The sequence below is a fragment of the Kogia breviceps genome, chromosome 4 (assembly GCF_026419965.1).
Source record: "Kogia breviceps isolate mKogBre1 chromosome 4, mKogBre1 haplotype 1, whole genome shotgun sequence".
Taxonomy (NCBI): Eukaryota; Metazoa; Chordata; class Mammalia; order Artiodactyla; family Physeteridae; genus Kogia; species Kogia breviceps.
This window is the reverse complement of record NC_081313.1, coordinates 118,093,558-118,107,867: the sequence shown is the minus strand read 5'-3', so window position 1 is coordinate 118,107,867 and position 14,310 is coordinate 118,093,558. Positions and strand designations below refer to the sequence as shown.

General features: G+C 43.8%; 3 protein-coding genes across 4 annotated transcripts in view; all 3 read right to left on the bottom strand.

Annotated features, from left to right (window-relative positions):
• The window catches only part of LOC131755738 (protocadherin beta-4-like), a 126,210-nt gene that overhangs the window by 42,367 nt on the left and 69,533 nt on the right, over nt 1-14,310 (bottom strand). The gene's annotated exons all lie outside the window — the stretch shown is intronic.
• LOC131755375 (protocadherin beta-16-like) lies at nt 5,044-8,085 on the bottom strand. The gene is given in 2 exon segments (XM_059061858.2): nt 5,044-5,320; nt 5,323-8,085. Coding segments are annotated over 2 exon segments (2,397 nt in total). The 5' UTR covers nt 7,670-8,085; the 3' UTR covers nt 5,044-5,270.
• LOC131755362 (protocadherin beta-8-like) lies at nt 8,655-14,074 on the bottom strand. The gene is made up of 2 exons (XM_067031798.1): nt 13,997-14,074; nt 8,655-13,803 (listed from the first exon to the last, which is right to left on the bottom strand). The coding sequence occupies exon 2, from the start codon at nt 13,723-13,725 to the stop codon at nt 11,632-11,634; it is 2,094 nt and encodes a 697-aa protein (XP_066887899.1). The 5' UTR covers nt 13,726-13,803; nt 13,997-14,074; the 3' UTR covers nt 8,655-11,631.

Genomic DNA, 14,310 nt, shown 5'->3' with positions numbered 1-14,310 from the left:
GGGGCTACTCTTCGTTGAGGTGTACAGGCTTTTCAGGCTCCTCTTTGCGGTGGCTTCTCTTGTTGTGGAGCAGGGCTCTAGGTGTGTGGGCTTCAGTAGTTGTGGCTCGCGGGCTCTAGAGCGCAGGCTTAGTAGTTGTGGCACACAGGTTTAGTTGCTCCGTGGCATGTGGGATCCTCCCAGACCAGGGATCAAACCCATGTCCCCTGCATTGGCAGGTGGATTCTTAACCACTGCGCCACCAGGGAAGTCCCTTAACTGGCCTATTTTCAATATTGTTGTGTCTCAGGGAATAGGGAGATCCAAGGAGAGGGAAAAAGATGGGGAACATCTAGTTGGTAAAGCAGTCACAACACACATTATCTATTAAGTTCACTGTCTTATATGGGTATAGTTCATGGTGCCCGCCCCCAAACAATTACAACAGTAACATCAAAGATCACTGATCACAGATCACCATTGTATGTGTTTTATTATAACAAATATAATAAAATGAAAAGTTTGAAATGTTGTGAGAATTACCAAAATGTGACACAGAGACATAAAGTGAACAAATGCTTTGGAAAAATGGTGTCGATAGATATGCTCATTGCAGGGCTTTGAATTTGTAAAAACTTTCAATTTGTAAAAACACACAATATCTGCAAAATGCAATAAAGTGCAATAAAATGAGGTATGCCTGTGTATGGTGTTTGAAACCATGAGATCTCTAAGAGAACCAAGCAAAAGTGTGTCAGATAAGAATAGAAGAGGCTTAGCACAGAACTCTGAGAAACATCTTCATTTAAAGAAGAGGTAAGGAAGCATTTTTAAAAAACAAGGAAGATGCAGAGTTCAGAATCATGAAACTAAAAGCAAATAGCATTTCAAGGAGATGAGGAAGATCAACAGTAGCAAATCCTTCAGAAAACTCAAGAAAAATAAGTATTAAAATGGTACATTGGATTTAAGAAGATGGTCATTGTGGAGGATTCTGATAGATGTCTGCCAAAACCTGTCCTCCTTTTCTATATAGTAATAGAACTGTACCCAGGCACATGGTGTCTCAGCCTCCCTTGTAGTTAGGTGTGGCTAATTAAGTTCTCACAGACTGTGAACAGAATTTTTATTTGCTACCTCTGGGTCTGGAATGGAAGATATATGTATGTGTCTCTTCCCTCCTAGCCAGCTAGAACCCAGATGTGGCAGTGACCCAGCTACAAGTCATGTAGATTATACACTGAAATAGGGAATGTAAGAGGAATTACTTGAAACAAATTTTGGTTCCAGAAGGACCATGAGGAGCAAAGCTGCCCTATCTACCCAATCATTTACATTGTGGCTGGTACAAGAAAGAGATACGTACTTTTACAAGCCACTGTGTAGTTGTGCTGCTCTATTTCAGTAGTGTAACCTTACCTAACATATACAGAAATCTTTGATGAGCTTTACAATAGCAGTTTTCAGTAGAGTGGTTGTGATAAAAATTAGATTTCACTGGGATGAAAAGAGAGAGGGATAAGGAAATAAAAATGTCAATTCTTTTGAGAAATTTAGCTGCAAAAGAAAGAAGTAGATTGGTATCTGGAGGAGAATTTAGACTCAGGAGGGTTTTTTAAGCCTAGAGAAATGTTTTTAAATGCTAATTTTCAGTATTGACTAAAGAGCCAGAAAATTAAGATACACAGCAAAGAATGTAATCAATGTGAAGCCCCTAGAAAGTGGTCAAAATAGGATCCAGGGATTCTGTATATGAAGGGATTGGACTTAGGTGGACGGGACCTCAGCAGAGGAAATTTTCCAAGTACATATGCTCTCAAGAGTATAGGTTTGGGGCTTCCCTGGTGGCGCAGTGGTTGAGAGTCCGCCTGCCGATGCAGGGGACACGGGTTCGTGCCCCGATCCGGGAAGATCCCACATGTAGCGGAGCGGCTGGGCCCGTGAGTCATGGCCGCTGGGCCTGCGCGTCCGGAGTCTGTGCTCCGCAGTGGGAGAGGCCACGGCGGTGAGAGGCCCGCGTACCACAAAAAAAAAAAAAAAAAAAAAAAAAAAAAAAAGAGTATAGGTTTGGGGACAGGAAATTGAGATAATTCCCATCTGATGGATTCTGTTTTCTCTTCAAGGTATTAAGCAAGTTCATTTGCCAAAAGGGGGTGTGTAAGTAGTAGGGTGAGTAGTTTAAAGTAAGATAAGTAGGTTTGAAGTAGTTGTTATGGAGAATAAAAGAGAAAGCTGGTTAGGAAAATATTAAAAGATTTCTTGATCTTGAAAGCCCAATTAAGTTTGGGTGTCATAAACTCAGTGGCAATAGTATTGATAATTTTCTAAGTTTGTCTTATAGAGTACAGCATCCCAGGTGTAAGAGAAAAGAGATAACTATATTCATCTAATGTGGAGTTTCATCAGGTGGTGAAGGAAATCCTAGAGTGAAGGCAAGTTGAACAAGAGAATTGAGAATATGAGCATGAAGTGATTGGGAGTGGTAAAACAGGGAGTCAGCTGGATGGGAAGGAAATTAAAACAGGAGGGGGTTGATAGGTGGTAGTAGCATCATGGAATGGAGGTCACGACAAGGTCAAAGACAAGATGTGATAGGAGTAGCAGGATGAGAGGGCTAAAGGCTTAGAAGGTTGTGTTCTCAGAGGGAGAGATCTGAAATCATATTTCATAGAAAGAACAGTTTTGGGTACTGAAAAAGTACAGCATGTAGCCAAGGCACTAATGACAACTGGAGCAGAGGACTGAGAGGCCATGTTAGATTAATCAGTGGATGCAGGAATGCAGTAATAGGATAGGGACTTGAAGTAGAAAGGAGATGAGGAAAACAATGTGTTTGTAAGTGAAAATGTCCTCATGTCCTTTCTTTCCCATACTCTTGGCAAATTCCATCCTAAAGTGTTATTTTGTTCTTATTGGTAAGGGTTTTCAAGAAAATCAATTCTGGGAGGCTGAGCAGCCTCTTGCATCTCCATTTTGTAAGTGACCTCTTCCCATTGGACAACTTATAGTCCTTTAATATAAAATTGGCTGATACAGTTGGATTCCTATGCACTGGTTTATATTTAACTATAAATAAGGTATCTGAAGCATAAGAGAAAAATCTGTTTTTAGCAATACATTGTAAGATAACTGGTTGGTTTACTTATATATGGGCATCTGAGCTCCTGAAGGCCTGGTCTCTCTCCATTAGAGTCAGGAAACACATAGTTCTTTCCAGAAATAGACAAGTCCTCCTGTTCAGATAGCTGGAAAAACTCTAAGCAAGAGGACAAGTACCTCGTCCTTTTCTCTGCTGTTGCACCTGTTAGATTTTCTGCCTGAGCTGTTTAAACTGCTCTTTCCCCCTCCCCCATTATAGATGAGAGAGATCAAGCTTACTGGGGAAACAAGCTGCTAGAACACTCCCACCTTGGTTGTTGACAGCTATAACACTGTATATCTCTTTAAGCTAGTAGTCCTCCATCTTTTCCCCACTAAGAACAGTAAACACAAAATTAATTTTGATTAATTAATATAAGTTTTTGTTCTCTATGTAAGGAACCTTTCGTTTAGGGAAGAAGAACTTACTCCAAGTTCCACTTCTGAAAATAGAAAATTAGAATTTAGTTAGCCTGCATGGAGAGACTTCTGTTCCCTCCATTTTTCTTGAATTCAAAGAGTAATTAATCAGTCCACACAGTTCAAAAGAACTGGTGGTGAAATTTTAGCATTCAAGGCCTGTAAACATTAGATTAGTTTGGATATGTTAGAGCAAGCAGTTTGACTTCCAGGCATTATTAACTGACTAATACCCAGCCCCTCTATAATGTTAAGATTAGAATATTTTCAAGAGGCAGTGTGTGGCATTGACTCCAGTCTGTGGCCCCACCTCAGGCATAAAAGCAATCATTTTACTCACCCTCATGCACCTCCTCTTTCTGATGCCTATTCTCTCTCACACACTTCTTTCCTTCTATACCCTTACTCATTTTGCTCATCTACATTTTCCTTCCACAACATACCGACTTTAGACTTTTTGATGAAATTCATTGGAAAGATCCTCCCCCAACAATGAAGGCTTTCTCTTCTGTAATATAGTCAGGTTACTAAAGGCAAGAGTGGTTGGTTGGTGCTTGTACAGCATGAAACAAAACTTCCTCCTACAATGACTTGAAAAAAGTTCAAAAATTAGAATGTTAAAGGACTATCTTTTCATACTTTTCAGTACTCTACAAATATCTGAGAAAAGTGGTTTTGAAACTTTGGATTGCTACCCATTAGTAGGTCATGAAATCAATTTAGTGGATCATGACCACATTTGAAAATTAAATAGATTGGAAGAATACAGGCAATTTCAGATGTATCACAAAAAAAGCTAAGCACTGTTCACAAAACATTTCTTTCATACAAAACATGTATGTTATATAATATATACAATATAATTTTTCAGTTGCCTGTGACTTTTTAAAGTTTGAAAATTAGTGCCCAGTGTATATATATTAAATTCTGGTAACACAGGAGGCAAAAAATTATACACATTAGCAAACAAGTCCACTCTACAATAAACAATTTATTATTTGGGAGCCTGTATTCAACTAGGTTGCATTATACCTTTGTAATATTAATGAGATATTTGGAAAATTATAACTTCATATTCCAGAATTCTGTGGGTGGCCACAATATTCATGTGTCTTCAGAATAACCCTCCAGGATGAGGGAAGACACACTAAGAAAATTGCCTTCTGGCCCATTCTAACAAGGTGTTTATGATTGTATCATAGGACATGATTTTTCAGGTATATTTTCAGCAGTAATAAATATTTTAAAATGTTAACTAAAAAAGTGGTGAATTTAAAGAAAGAAGAATGACATTTCTGAATAGCAACCATTATTCAACCACAAGAAAAACCACAAGAAAGAAATAAAATGAAGAAATACTTGAACACTTGAAATACTTTGAAAGTGGTCTGCTTTATTTTATCATAATTGTGAATGAAAGTTCAACAGGAGAGAGGGCCATGAGCAAAAACTGATTTGGTGTTATTATCTAAGGAGGCAAATTAATTACAAATTAAGACCTCCTTGGTTAGAGAATAAATTGCTATCTCACTACAAGGTAAAGATAAACATTCACTTAAGAGTGAATGTTTAAAGGTAAAGATAAACATTCACTTAAGAGTAAAGGTGGGTAGAACATGCGAAAATATAAAAGTAACATCAGTACAACTTCAAACACATATTTTGGGGGAAATAATGTTGGTATGGAAGTGCCACAAAACAACATACCTATGAGATATAAAAGTTAATTATGTTCACTGAATATTGAACCCAAAGCTATTGTAGAAGATACGATTTTCCTCTATTTCTTCCCAGGGCATTGGGGAGGGAGGTTGGGGAGAATCGGCTTCAAGAATTTGAACTCATTACTCCCAGAGCCTCCCGTCAGACACACCTCGTACTGGTAGCTCTGGGACAGGGTCCCCGTGCCGCTGACGTCCACCAGGTGGTCAGGAAAGGGGCCCTCGGGCACCGAGCAGCGACCCACCGAGGCCGCCCCGCCCCTCCTGCACAGCCGCACCGCGACGAACACCAGCACCGAGAAGAGGAAGAGCGACGACACCGACGCCAAGGCGACCACCAGGTAGACGGTGAGCGCGGCGGCCGGAGCCGCGTCCGCCGCTTCCGCTTCCGGGGCCGGCAGGTAGGGCTGCGAGAAGCCGTCCACCAGCAGCACGTGCAGCGTGACGCTGGCCGACAGCGGCGGCTCGCCGTTGTCCTTGACCAGCACCACCAGCCTGTGCTTGGCCGCGTCGCGCTCGCTCAGCAGCCGGGCCGTGCGCACCTCGCCGTTGTGCGCCCACACGCCGAACAGCCCGGGCTCCGTGGCCTTGAGCAGCTGGTACGACAGCCAGGCGTTCTGGCCCGAGTCGCCGTCCACCGCCACCACCTTGGTCACCAGGTAGCCCGCCTCGGCCGCCCTGGGCACCAGCTCGGTGCAGGGCGCCGAGGCGTTCTGCAGCGGGTACAGCACGAAGGGCGCGTTGTCGTTGTCGTCCGTCACGAGCACGCGCACCAGCGCCTGGCTGCTGAGCGCGGGCGAGCCGCGGTCGGCGGCGCCCACGCGGAACTCGAACGCCCGCAGGGCCTCGTAGTCCAGGGACCTCAGGGCGAACAGGTGGCCGTTGTCCGGGTTGATGGACACCAGGGAGGCCAGGGGCACGTGCGCGTCGAGGGGCGGCAGCAGCGAGTAGGTGACCTGGGCGTTGGCGCCCGCGTCTCTGTCTGTGGCGCGGACGCTGCCGATGTGCAGGGCGGGGCTGTTGTTCTCGCGGACGGACAGGGTGTAGGAGGTCTGGGTGAAGGCGGGGGCGTTGTCGTTGACGTCGGACACCAGCACGGTTATGTTGTGCTGGGTTTTCAGCCTGGGGGTTCCCATGTCAGTGACGGTGATGATGATGTTATACTCGGCTCTTTCTTCTCTGTCTAGTGTTTTCTGGGTTACTAAGGTGTAAAAGTTCTTGACTGAAGGTTTTAGAAGGAAAGGAAGGTCATCCTGGATGGAGGAAATAGTTTTCCCATTGTCCCCAGAGTCAGGATCTGAAACACTGAAAACAGCAACTACAATGTCAGGGGAGTTCTCTGGGATGGGAGTGGTGAGTGCAGACACTGTCACTTCTGGAGGATTGTCGTTCACATCCACTACTTTCAGGAGAAGAGTGCATTTTCCTGAAAGACCTCCCCCATCAGTGGCCTTGATGTCCACTTCGTAAGACAGAACTGTTTCAAAATCTACTTTTTTTCTCAGTCGAATTTCGCCTGTCATAGGATTTACCTCCAAGGTTTTACTAATATCTTCTGAAGGCTGAAAGAATGTGTATGATATTTTTCCATAGACTCCACTGTCTACATCGCTGGCAGAGACAGTGACAACTAGCGAGCCTATGGGGCTGTCTTCAGGAATATGCACCTTGTAGAGCGACTGCTTAAACTCAGGGGCATTATCGTTACTGTCAACCACTTCAATGCGCACCTGGGCGGTTCCATACCGAGGCGGAGAGCCGCCATCCAGCGCTGTCAGGGTTAATGAGATTTCAGGCTCCTCCTCCCAATCCAGCTCTTTGTCCAACACCAGCTCAGGGTATTTTCTGCCGTCGCTGCGATTTCGGGTTAGAACCCGAAAATGGGAGTTGGGGCTGATTTTATAGTTCTGAACATTGTTGCTGCCTACATCCAAGTCCAAAGCATTACTCAGAGGGAATGCAATTCCTATAGGACTGTTTTCCGGTATTTTTAGAATCATTTCTCTTTCAGTGAACACGGGGGAATGGTCATTTATGTCTTTCACTCTCAGTTCTGCCTGAAATATCTCTAACGGTTTTTCCATTAATACTTGGAAATGTAGTATGCAAGGTTCACTCGGACCGCATAGCTTCTCTCGATCTAGTTCGTCATTTATGAGCAAATCCCCAGTCTGAACCTTGAGCTGCAAATGCTCTTTGTTCCACTGGGAAATGATCCGGGCACCGCGGGTGGACATCTCTGTCAACCCCAGCCCCAGGTCTTTTCCTACATTTGCCACAAAGGAGCCTCTCTCTGTTTCTTCCACTACTGAATAGGGCCCCAACTCGGCGCTCGCCCCATACATGCTCAGCAAAACAAAGAAAACTAGGACTTGCCTTTGTTTCGGATTGTGCATCCATCCAATCTCCATTGCTCTTTCCTGAAAACTGAGTTCACAGGAGCTTCATATATACCCAGGATCTTGGTAGTCCGGTCCTGCAGTATAGCAGGTCAGAACTATGTCTCTAAATACAGTTTTAAAGAGGTTTCACACACATTGTGCTCTGACTGAGAAAGCTGTTCTTCAGCTTCCAGGCAGTGTGAAACTGGCTGGATCCTGGAGCTACGTCTGCAATTCTGTTTCTCACCACCTTAACCTGCAGCGCCACCATGCGTTATCACTATGCCTTATCTTTTCTGGTTTAACGTTGGATGCAAAATTCTCCTAAATGTAACACATAGGCTGTGTCAACCGTGTTCTGTAATATGAAACACTTAGCTCTATTTTCTTGTGGTTTTTATGAGTGCAGAGAGAGCTGTGTTGTTACACAGGAGGAGTACTAAGAGCAAACTTTCATTATGTTGACTGTTTAAAGCTGTTGAGGGTGAATAATTAAATAAAATAATTTAATTAACATTTAAGCTGAGAAGAATATAAATTTAGGAGCAAAATATTTCCGAAATAATATGGGAACAGTTTCACAAATACATTATTTTCATGGTACATGTTATAGAATTACAGATGAGTGGACACTGCAAAATTGCAATCAGTGATGGTTCTAAAGAGAGTATTTTATCAACGCCTTATTAAAGAGTAGATTACTTCCTCTTCTTTCCAACACATAAGCCTGAGGACATGAGTTTTTGAAACTTTCAAATTATTGGAAAGTTATTTCCCCAACAGGCAGTCTAAAGGTTAGGTCTGCCATGTTTTGGGATTATTTTTAAATCATGACAAGAATAATTTCTGTTTTATTCCTTTTAAAAGACAGGTTTAAGGAGATGTAATTCACATACCATACAATTCACTCGTTTAAAGTCTACAATTGAGTGGCTTTTAGTATATTCACAGAGTAGTGCATCCATCACCACAGTCAATTTCAGAACATTTTCATCATCTAAAAAACCCCCAAAATACTCTAGTTCAGATTTTCCATTTTTAAAATTTAAATTGAATTCCAGTAAAGATTCGTAATGTTTTTATAAATCCACTGTTTTTGTTAACAATCTGTAGAACAATTTTTGATAAATACTTTGTCTGGGATTAAAGCATTCAATCAATGAGGTCTAAACTTCTGTTATAAAGGTCTTTGTATGCCTTCCTTTGGCCACAGGTGGTCCTGCTAGACCAGATAATTTTCTTCCAAGCAGTCAACCTGCGGTAGACAGAATAATGGCCACCCACCGAAAGATGTTCTTGCCCTAATTCCCCAAATCTGTAAATATGTTATCTTACATGGCAAAAGAGAATTCACAGATATAAGTAAATTGAGGACCTTGTGGGGGGTAGGTGAATCCTGGATTATCTGGAAGGGACAGAACCTTTCCTGGCTATGGTCAGAGGGGTATGTGATTACAGAAGAAGTGGACTAAGAGACACAATGTTGCTGCCTTTGAAGATGGATGAAAGGGGCCATGAGTCAAGTACTGTAGGCAGTATCTAGAAGCTGGAAAAGAGAAAGAAATAGATTCTCCTCTAGAGCCACCAGAAGAGAATGCACCCCTGGTGACATCTTGAATTTAACCCAGTCATACCCATATCAGACATCAGACCTACAGAACTATATAGTAGTGCATTTTTATTGTTTTAAGCAATGAAGTTTGTGGTAATTTTTAATAGTAGAAATCGAAAATGAATACATAAGCATGAAATTTCATGCACCCAGCATCTGAGTCAACAAAAATTCATCACTGCAAAATTGGATTATCATGGCAAATGCAGAAGAATGTCTGATTCAGCTGTTGTGAGCCATCCTTTCAGAATAACGTCGTTTATAACCCTCTGAATCTTTTTTCAGCATAATTTTTAAGCGGCGTTGTCAAAGACATATGGTTAGTTTTAATAGAAAATAACTGGAGCCTATCAGCTTTATTTCTATTTAATTTCCAGAATCTCTAAATTATTTAGTGATAAAAATTCCTTCACATCATTACCTATGCTTTTCTGAAATTAGTTATTTCATTTAGAGCTAATACTAGAATAGCAACTGCTTTCAAAGAAATAATGTGTTAAAATGAATACAGTATATTTAATTTGAATAAGGGACTTACAGAATGTATATAATAAACTTCCAAAAAAAGGAGAAAATATATATTAGGACTGACAGAAAAAGACTGAAGGAATAGTACAAAAAACCTCAAGAAATACAACCATAGGATAATTCTACTCCCTGTTTAGGGCCTTCATTTCTGCAATAATGAATGTGATATGTTGAGAAGGTACAGGAAGGTAATCAGGCTGATTTGATCATGATGAAGGTCAATTGTGGTACCTGACCCAGCTTACTTAGGTCAGTGCTTCTGTAAGAACTTTGGGTTTATTTTTCCAGAGCAGTGTGATCTCTGGTATAGAAACAAAAGCAAGCTACAGACTAAAAGTTACATTTCTACATAGGAGTTCAATTCATGCAATAGAAGGATTTCACTTCCTTGGTTAGGAAGACAATGCCACCAGTTAATGCCTGCTGTGATAGCTTATGGGTTAAGAACTGGGGCATTCCATTCAAGTAGACTTAGAATATATTCCAAATTTTTCCTTTTATTACTTCAGAATTGTGAACAAGTGAAAGAGGAAATAACATGCCAATTTCCTTAGGGTTTGGCAGAGGACTAAAAAGAGAATGAATGTAAAGAACTCTGTACTCTTAACTAAATTAGAAATCAAGGAAAACTCGACAAAGATCAGTTAGATCAAACTATACATTTTACCGTATTACATAACATTTTAACAAAAAATCTTACTGTGAAAGCATTAGGATTGGATTCCACTGGAGGTAGCACAAAACTAAAATGATGGTGGCTTAAATGGGATAGAAGTTCCTTTATTTCTCATGCAAAAAAAGCTCAGAAGTGAGCAATCCAGGGATGACATGATAACTGTGATTATCAAGGATCCTCATCTCTTTAAAGTTTATTCTATACTGACTGTCTTGGTCCATTATTTCCATCCTTAGTGTTGCTTTATGGCTCAATATGACTGATTGTGTTCCAACCAAGACTCCCACATTCCAAGCAGCAAGAAGCAGTTAGAGAAGGACAAAAAGGGACCCCTTCCTAGATGAGTCACCTCCCTTTTAATGGCCTTCTTGGAAGTCTAACAACATTTGCATATACATGTAGTCAAATGTCCCATTTTAGCTGCCAAGGTGCCTGGGAAAACATGTTCTTTTGACTAAGCACACAAATGCACTAAATGAAATTTGGAGTGTGTTACCAAAGAAGAAAAGATGAATGGAGATTGGACAGCTACTGCATTTTCTGTCACAAGATGACCAATGTTTCTCAAGTGGGAAAAGCCAATTTCCTACTATGCCCTTTCATCACACTGGATAAACACAGTGTAGCTTTTTCTCCCCTTTTACACCAGTGAAACTAAGTGGAAAGCAATTACAATAACTATATTAAAACTAACACTGGTATATTAAGGAAAGGAAGCACAATTAATAAGAGAAAATAAGATTAAAGTGCTATGAGAGCAGAATAAAGTAAGAGCCAGAGTCTCACTGTACCAGTTCTCTCTCCTTCCTGATTGGGCATGCTTCAGTGTGTTAGTGCAGTACTGCTCTTATGTACTTAATGGTTTAAAAACTAATAAGAAAAACTCAAGGAAATATAACTGATTATATAGAATTAATTTCCTGCTGTTGTTTTTCCTAACACATTTCTAAGCTATTCCAGAAGGACTTGTACATTTATTGACTTCAACAGTGTTTTGAGAGGCAAGATTTAGGACCATTAATATTATTACAGTAATGAAGAAAAGATACCTTTCTTTAAAACAAAATTTGCAAGCAAGTTTAATGTAGTTTAAAAGTTCATGATAGGTTGCCAGAAAAACCATTACCTTGAAGTATCATCAATTTAAAATATATGGAACGTGAAAAACAATTGCTGTCACTGAATACCGAAACCAAAATCTTTCCTAAAGTTGGGGGTTTCTTCTATATCTGGGCCAGGGGAATGGCCCTGAAAATTGGTCACAATTGGCTTCAGAAACTTGAAGTCGCTGGTCCCAGAGCCCCCCTTCAGACACACCTCATACAGGTAGCTCTGGGACAGGGTCCCCGTGCCGCTGACGTCCACCAGGTGGCCCGGAAAGGGGCCCTCGGGCACCGAGCAGCGACCCACCGAGGCCGCCCCGCCCCTCCTGCACAGCCGCACCGCGACAAACACCAGCACTGAGAAGAGGAAGAGCGACGACACCGACGCCAAGGCGACCACCAGGTAGACGGTGAGCGCGGCGGCCGGGGCCGCGTCCACCGCTTCCGCTTCCGGGGCCGGCAGGTAGGGCTGCGAGAAGCCGTCTACCAGCAGCACGTGCAGCGTGACGCTGGCCGACAGCGGCGGCTCGCCGTTGTCCTTGACCAGCACCACCAGCCTGTGCTTGGCCGCGTCGCGCTCGCTCAGCAGCCGGGCCGTGCGCACCTCGCCGTTGTGCGCCCACACGCCGAACAGCCCGGGCTCCGTGGCCTTGAGCAGCTGGTACGACAGCCAGGCGTTCTGGCCCGAGTCGCCGTCCACCGCCACCACCTTGGTCACCAGGTAGCCCGCCTCGGCCGCCCTGGGCACCAGCTCGGTGCAGGGCGCCGAGGCGTTCTGCAGCGGGTACAGCACGAAGGGCGCGTTGTCGTTGTCGTCCGTCACGAGCACGCGCACCAGCGCCTGGCTGCTGAGCGCGGGCGAGCCGCGGTCGGCGGCGCCCACGCGGAACTCGAACGCCCGCAGGGCCTCGTAGTCCAGGGACCTCAGGGCGAACAGGTGGCCGTTGTCCGGGTTGATGGACACCAGGGAGGCCAGGGGCACGTGCGGGTCGAGGGGTGGCAGCAGCGAGTAGGTGACCTGGGCGTTGGCGCCCGCGTCTCTGTCTGTGGCGCGGACGCTGCCGATGTGCAGGGCGGGGCTGTTGTTCTCGCGGACGGACAGGGTGTAGGAGGTCTGGGTGAAGGCGGGGGCGTTGTCGTTGACGTCGGACACCAGCACGGTTATGTTGTGCTCGGTTTTCAGCCTGGGTGTCCCCAAGTCCGTGACGGTGATGGTGACGTTGTATTCTGCTCTGGTCTCTCTGTCTAGCGGTCTCTCTGTTACTAGGGTATAAAAGTTTTCCATGGAAGATTTAAGGAAAAAAGGTAGATCGTCCTGAATGTAGCAACTTATTTTCCCATTGTCTTCAGAATCAAGATCTGAAACACTGAAAACTGCAACCACAGTCTCAGGCGAGTTCTCAGGGATCTGCCTGGTAAGTGCAGACATGGTGACTTCTGGAGCATTGTCGTTCACATCCATGACTTGAGTCAGAACGGTACATTTTCCAGAAAGACTTCCAGTATCTCTGGCCTCGATATTGACCTCATAAGACTGAGTTGTTTCGAAATCAAGTTGTTTTTTCAGTCGAATTTCTCCTGTCATGGCGTTGATCTCAAAGGTTTTGCTAATCTCTTCTGAAGCCTGGAAAAGTGAATAGGAAATCTCTCTATTGACTCCTATGTCTATATCCGTAGCAGAGACTTTGACAATCAGATAGCCTATGGGACTGTCCTCGGCGATCTGCACCCTATAGAAAGGCGGCTCAAATTCAGGGGCATTATCGTTGATGTCCACGACTTCGATGTAGACCTGAGCGGTGCCAAACCGGGGTGGAGAACCGCCATCCTGAGCAGTGAGGGTTAACCTGAGCTCAGGTTCCTCCTCCCGATCCAGCACTTTGTCCAGCACAAGTTCCGGATATTTCCTGCCATCGCTGCGTTTGCGGGTGAGGACCCGAAAATAGGAGTTGGGACTGATTATATAGTTTTCAATATTGTTTCGGCCTACATCCATGTCCTGAGCGTTCTTCAGAGGAAACTTAGTCCCAGGAGGACTGCTTTCTGATATTTTTAGCAACATATCTCTGTCCATGAACATCGGAGCATGATCATTTATGTCTATTACCTGTAGCTCAGCTTGAAAAAACTCTAAGGGATTCTCTAGCAACACCTGGAAACGCAGCATACAGGGCTCTGTCTGACCACACAGTTCTTCGCGGTCCAGTTTCTCATTTAGCAGTAAATCCCCAGTCTCCTGATCGAGCTGCAAGTACAGTTTGTTTCCTTTGGAAATGACCCTAGCTCCCCGCCTGGAAAGTTCCCCCTGCCCCAGACCCAGGTCTTTTGCTAAATTGGTTACAAAGGAGCTCCCCTCAGTTTCCTCCACCACAGAATAACGCCTAAATTCAGAGCCCGCCTGAGCTAAGCCCAAGAAGAAAAAGAAGAAAAAGACTTGCCTTTGTCTGCAAATGAACTTCCTGCTGGCCTCCATTGTTCTTGCTCCGTATAGCCTCTGACGAGGGTGGTTCCGCTGAGCTGTGAAGGCCTCAGTAAGTTTCTGAGACTGTAGTTATTCCACAAGGTACTTCAGAAATATTCCAGTGAGTAGTCCTTTACAGAGCACCCAGTCCTCCTTCTGTGGCATCCAAGCTTCCCGTGGGCTTCCAGGCTCTGCTGTTGAGTTTTGCCTGTTAATGGAGACGCAGCTGCGGTTCCGGCTTGTACCTTATCGTGCAGCGCCACCACGCGTCCTCAGAGGATCTTACATTTT

Bases quoted from the DNA above. Each gene is read 5' to 3' on its own strand.
- LOC131755362 (XM_067031798.1), bottom strand. From the start codon at position 13,725: ATGCTGCGTTTCCAGGTGTTGCTAGAGAATCCCTTAGAGTTTTTTCAA.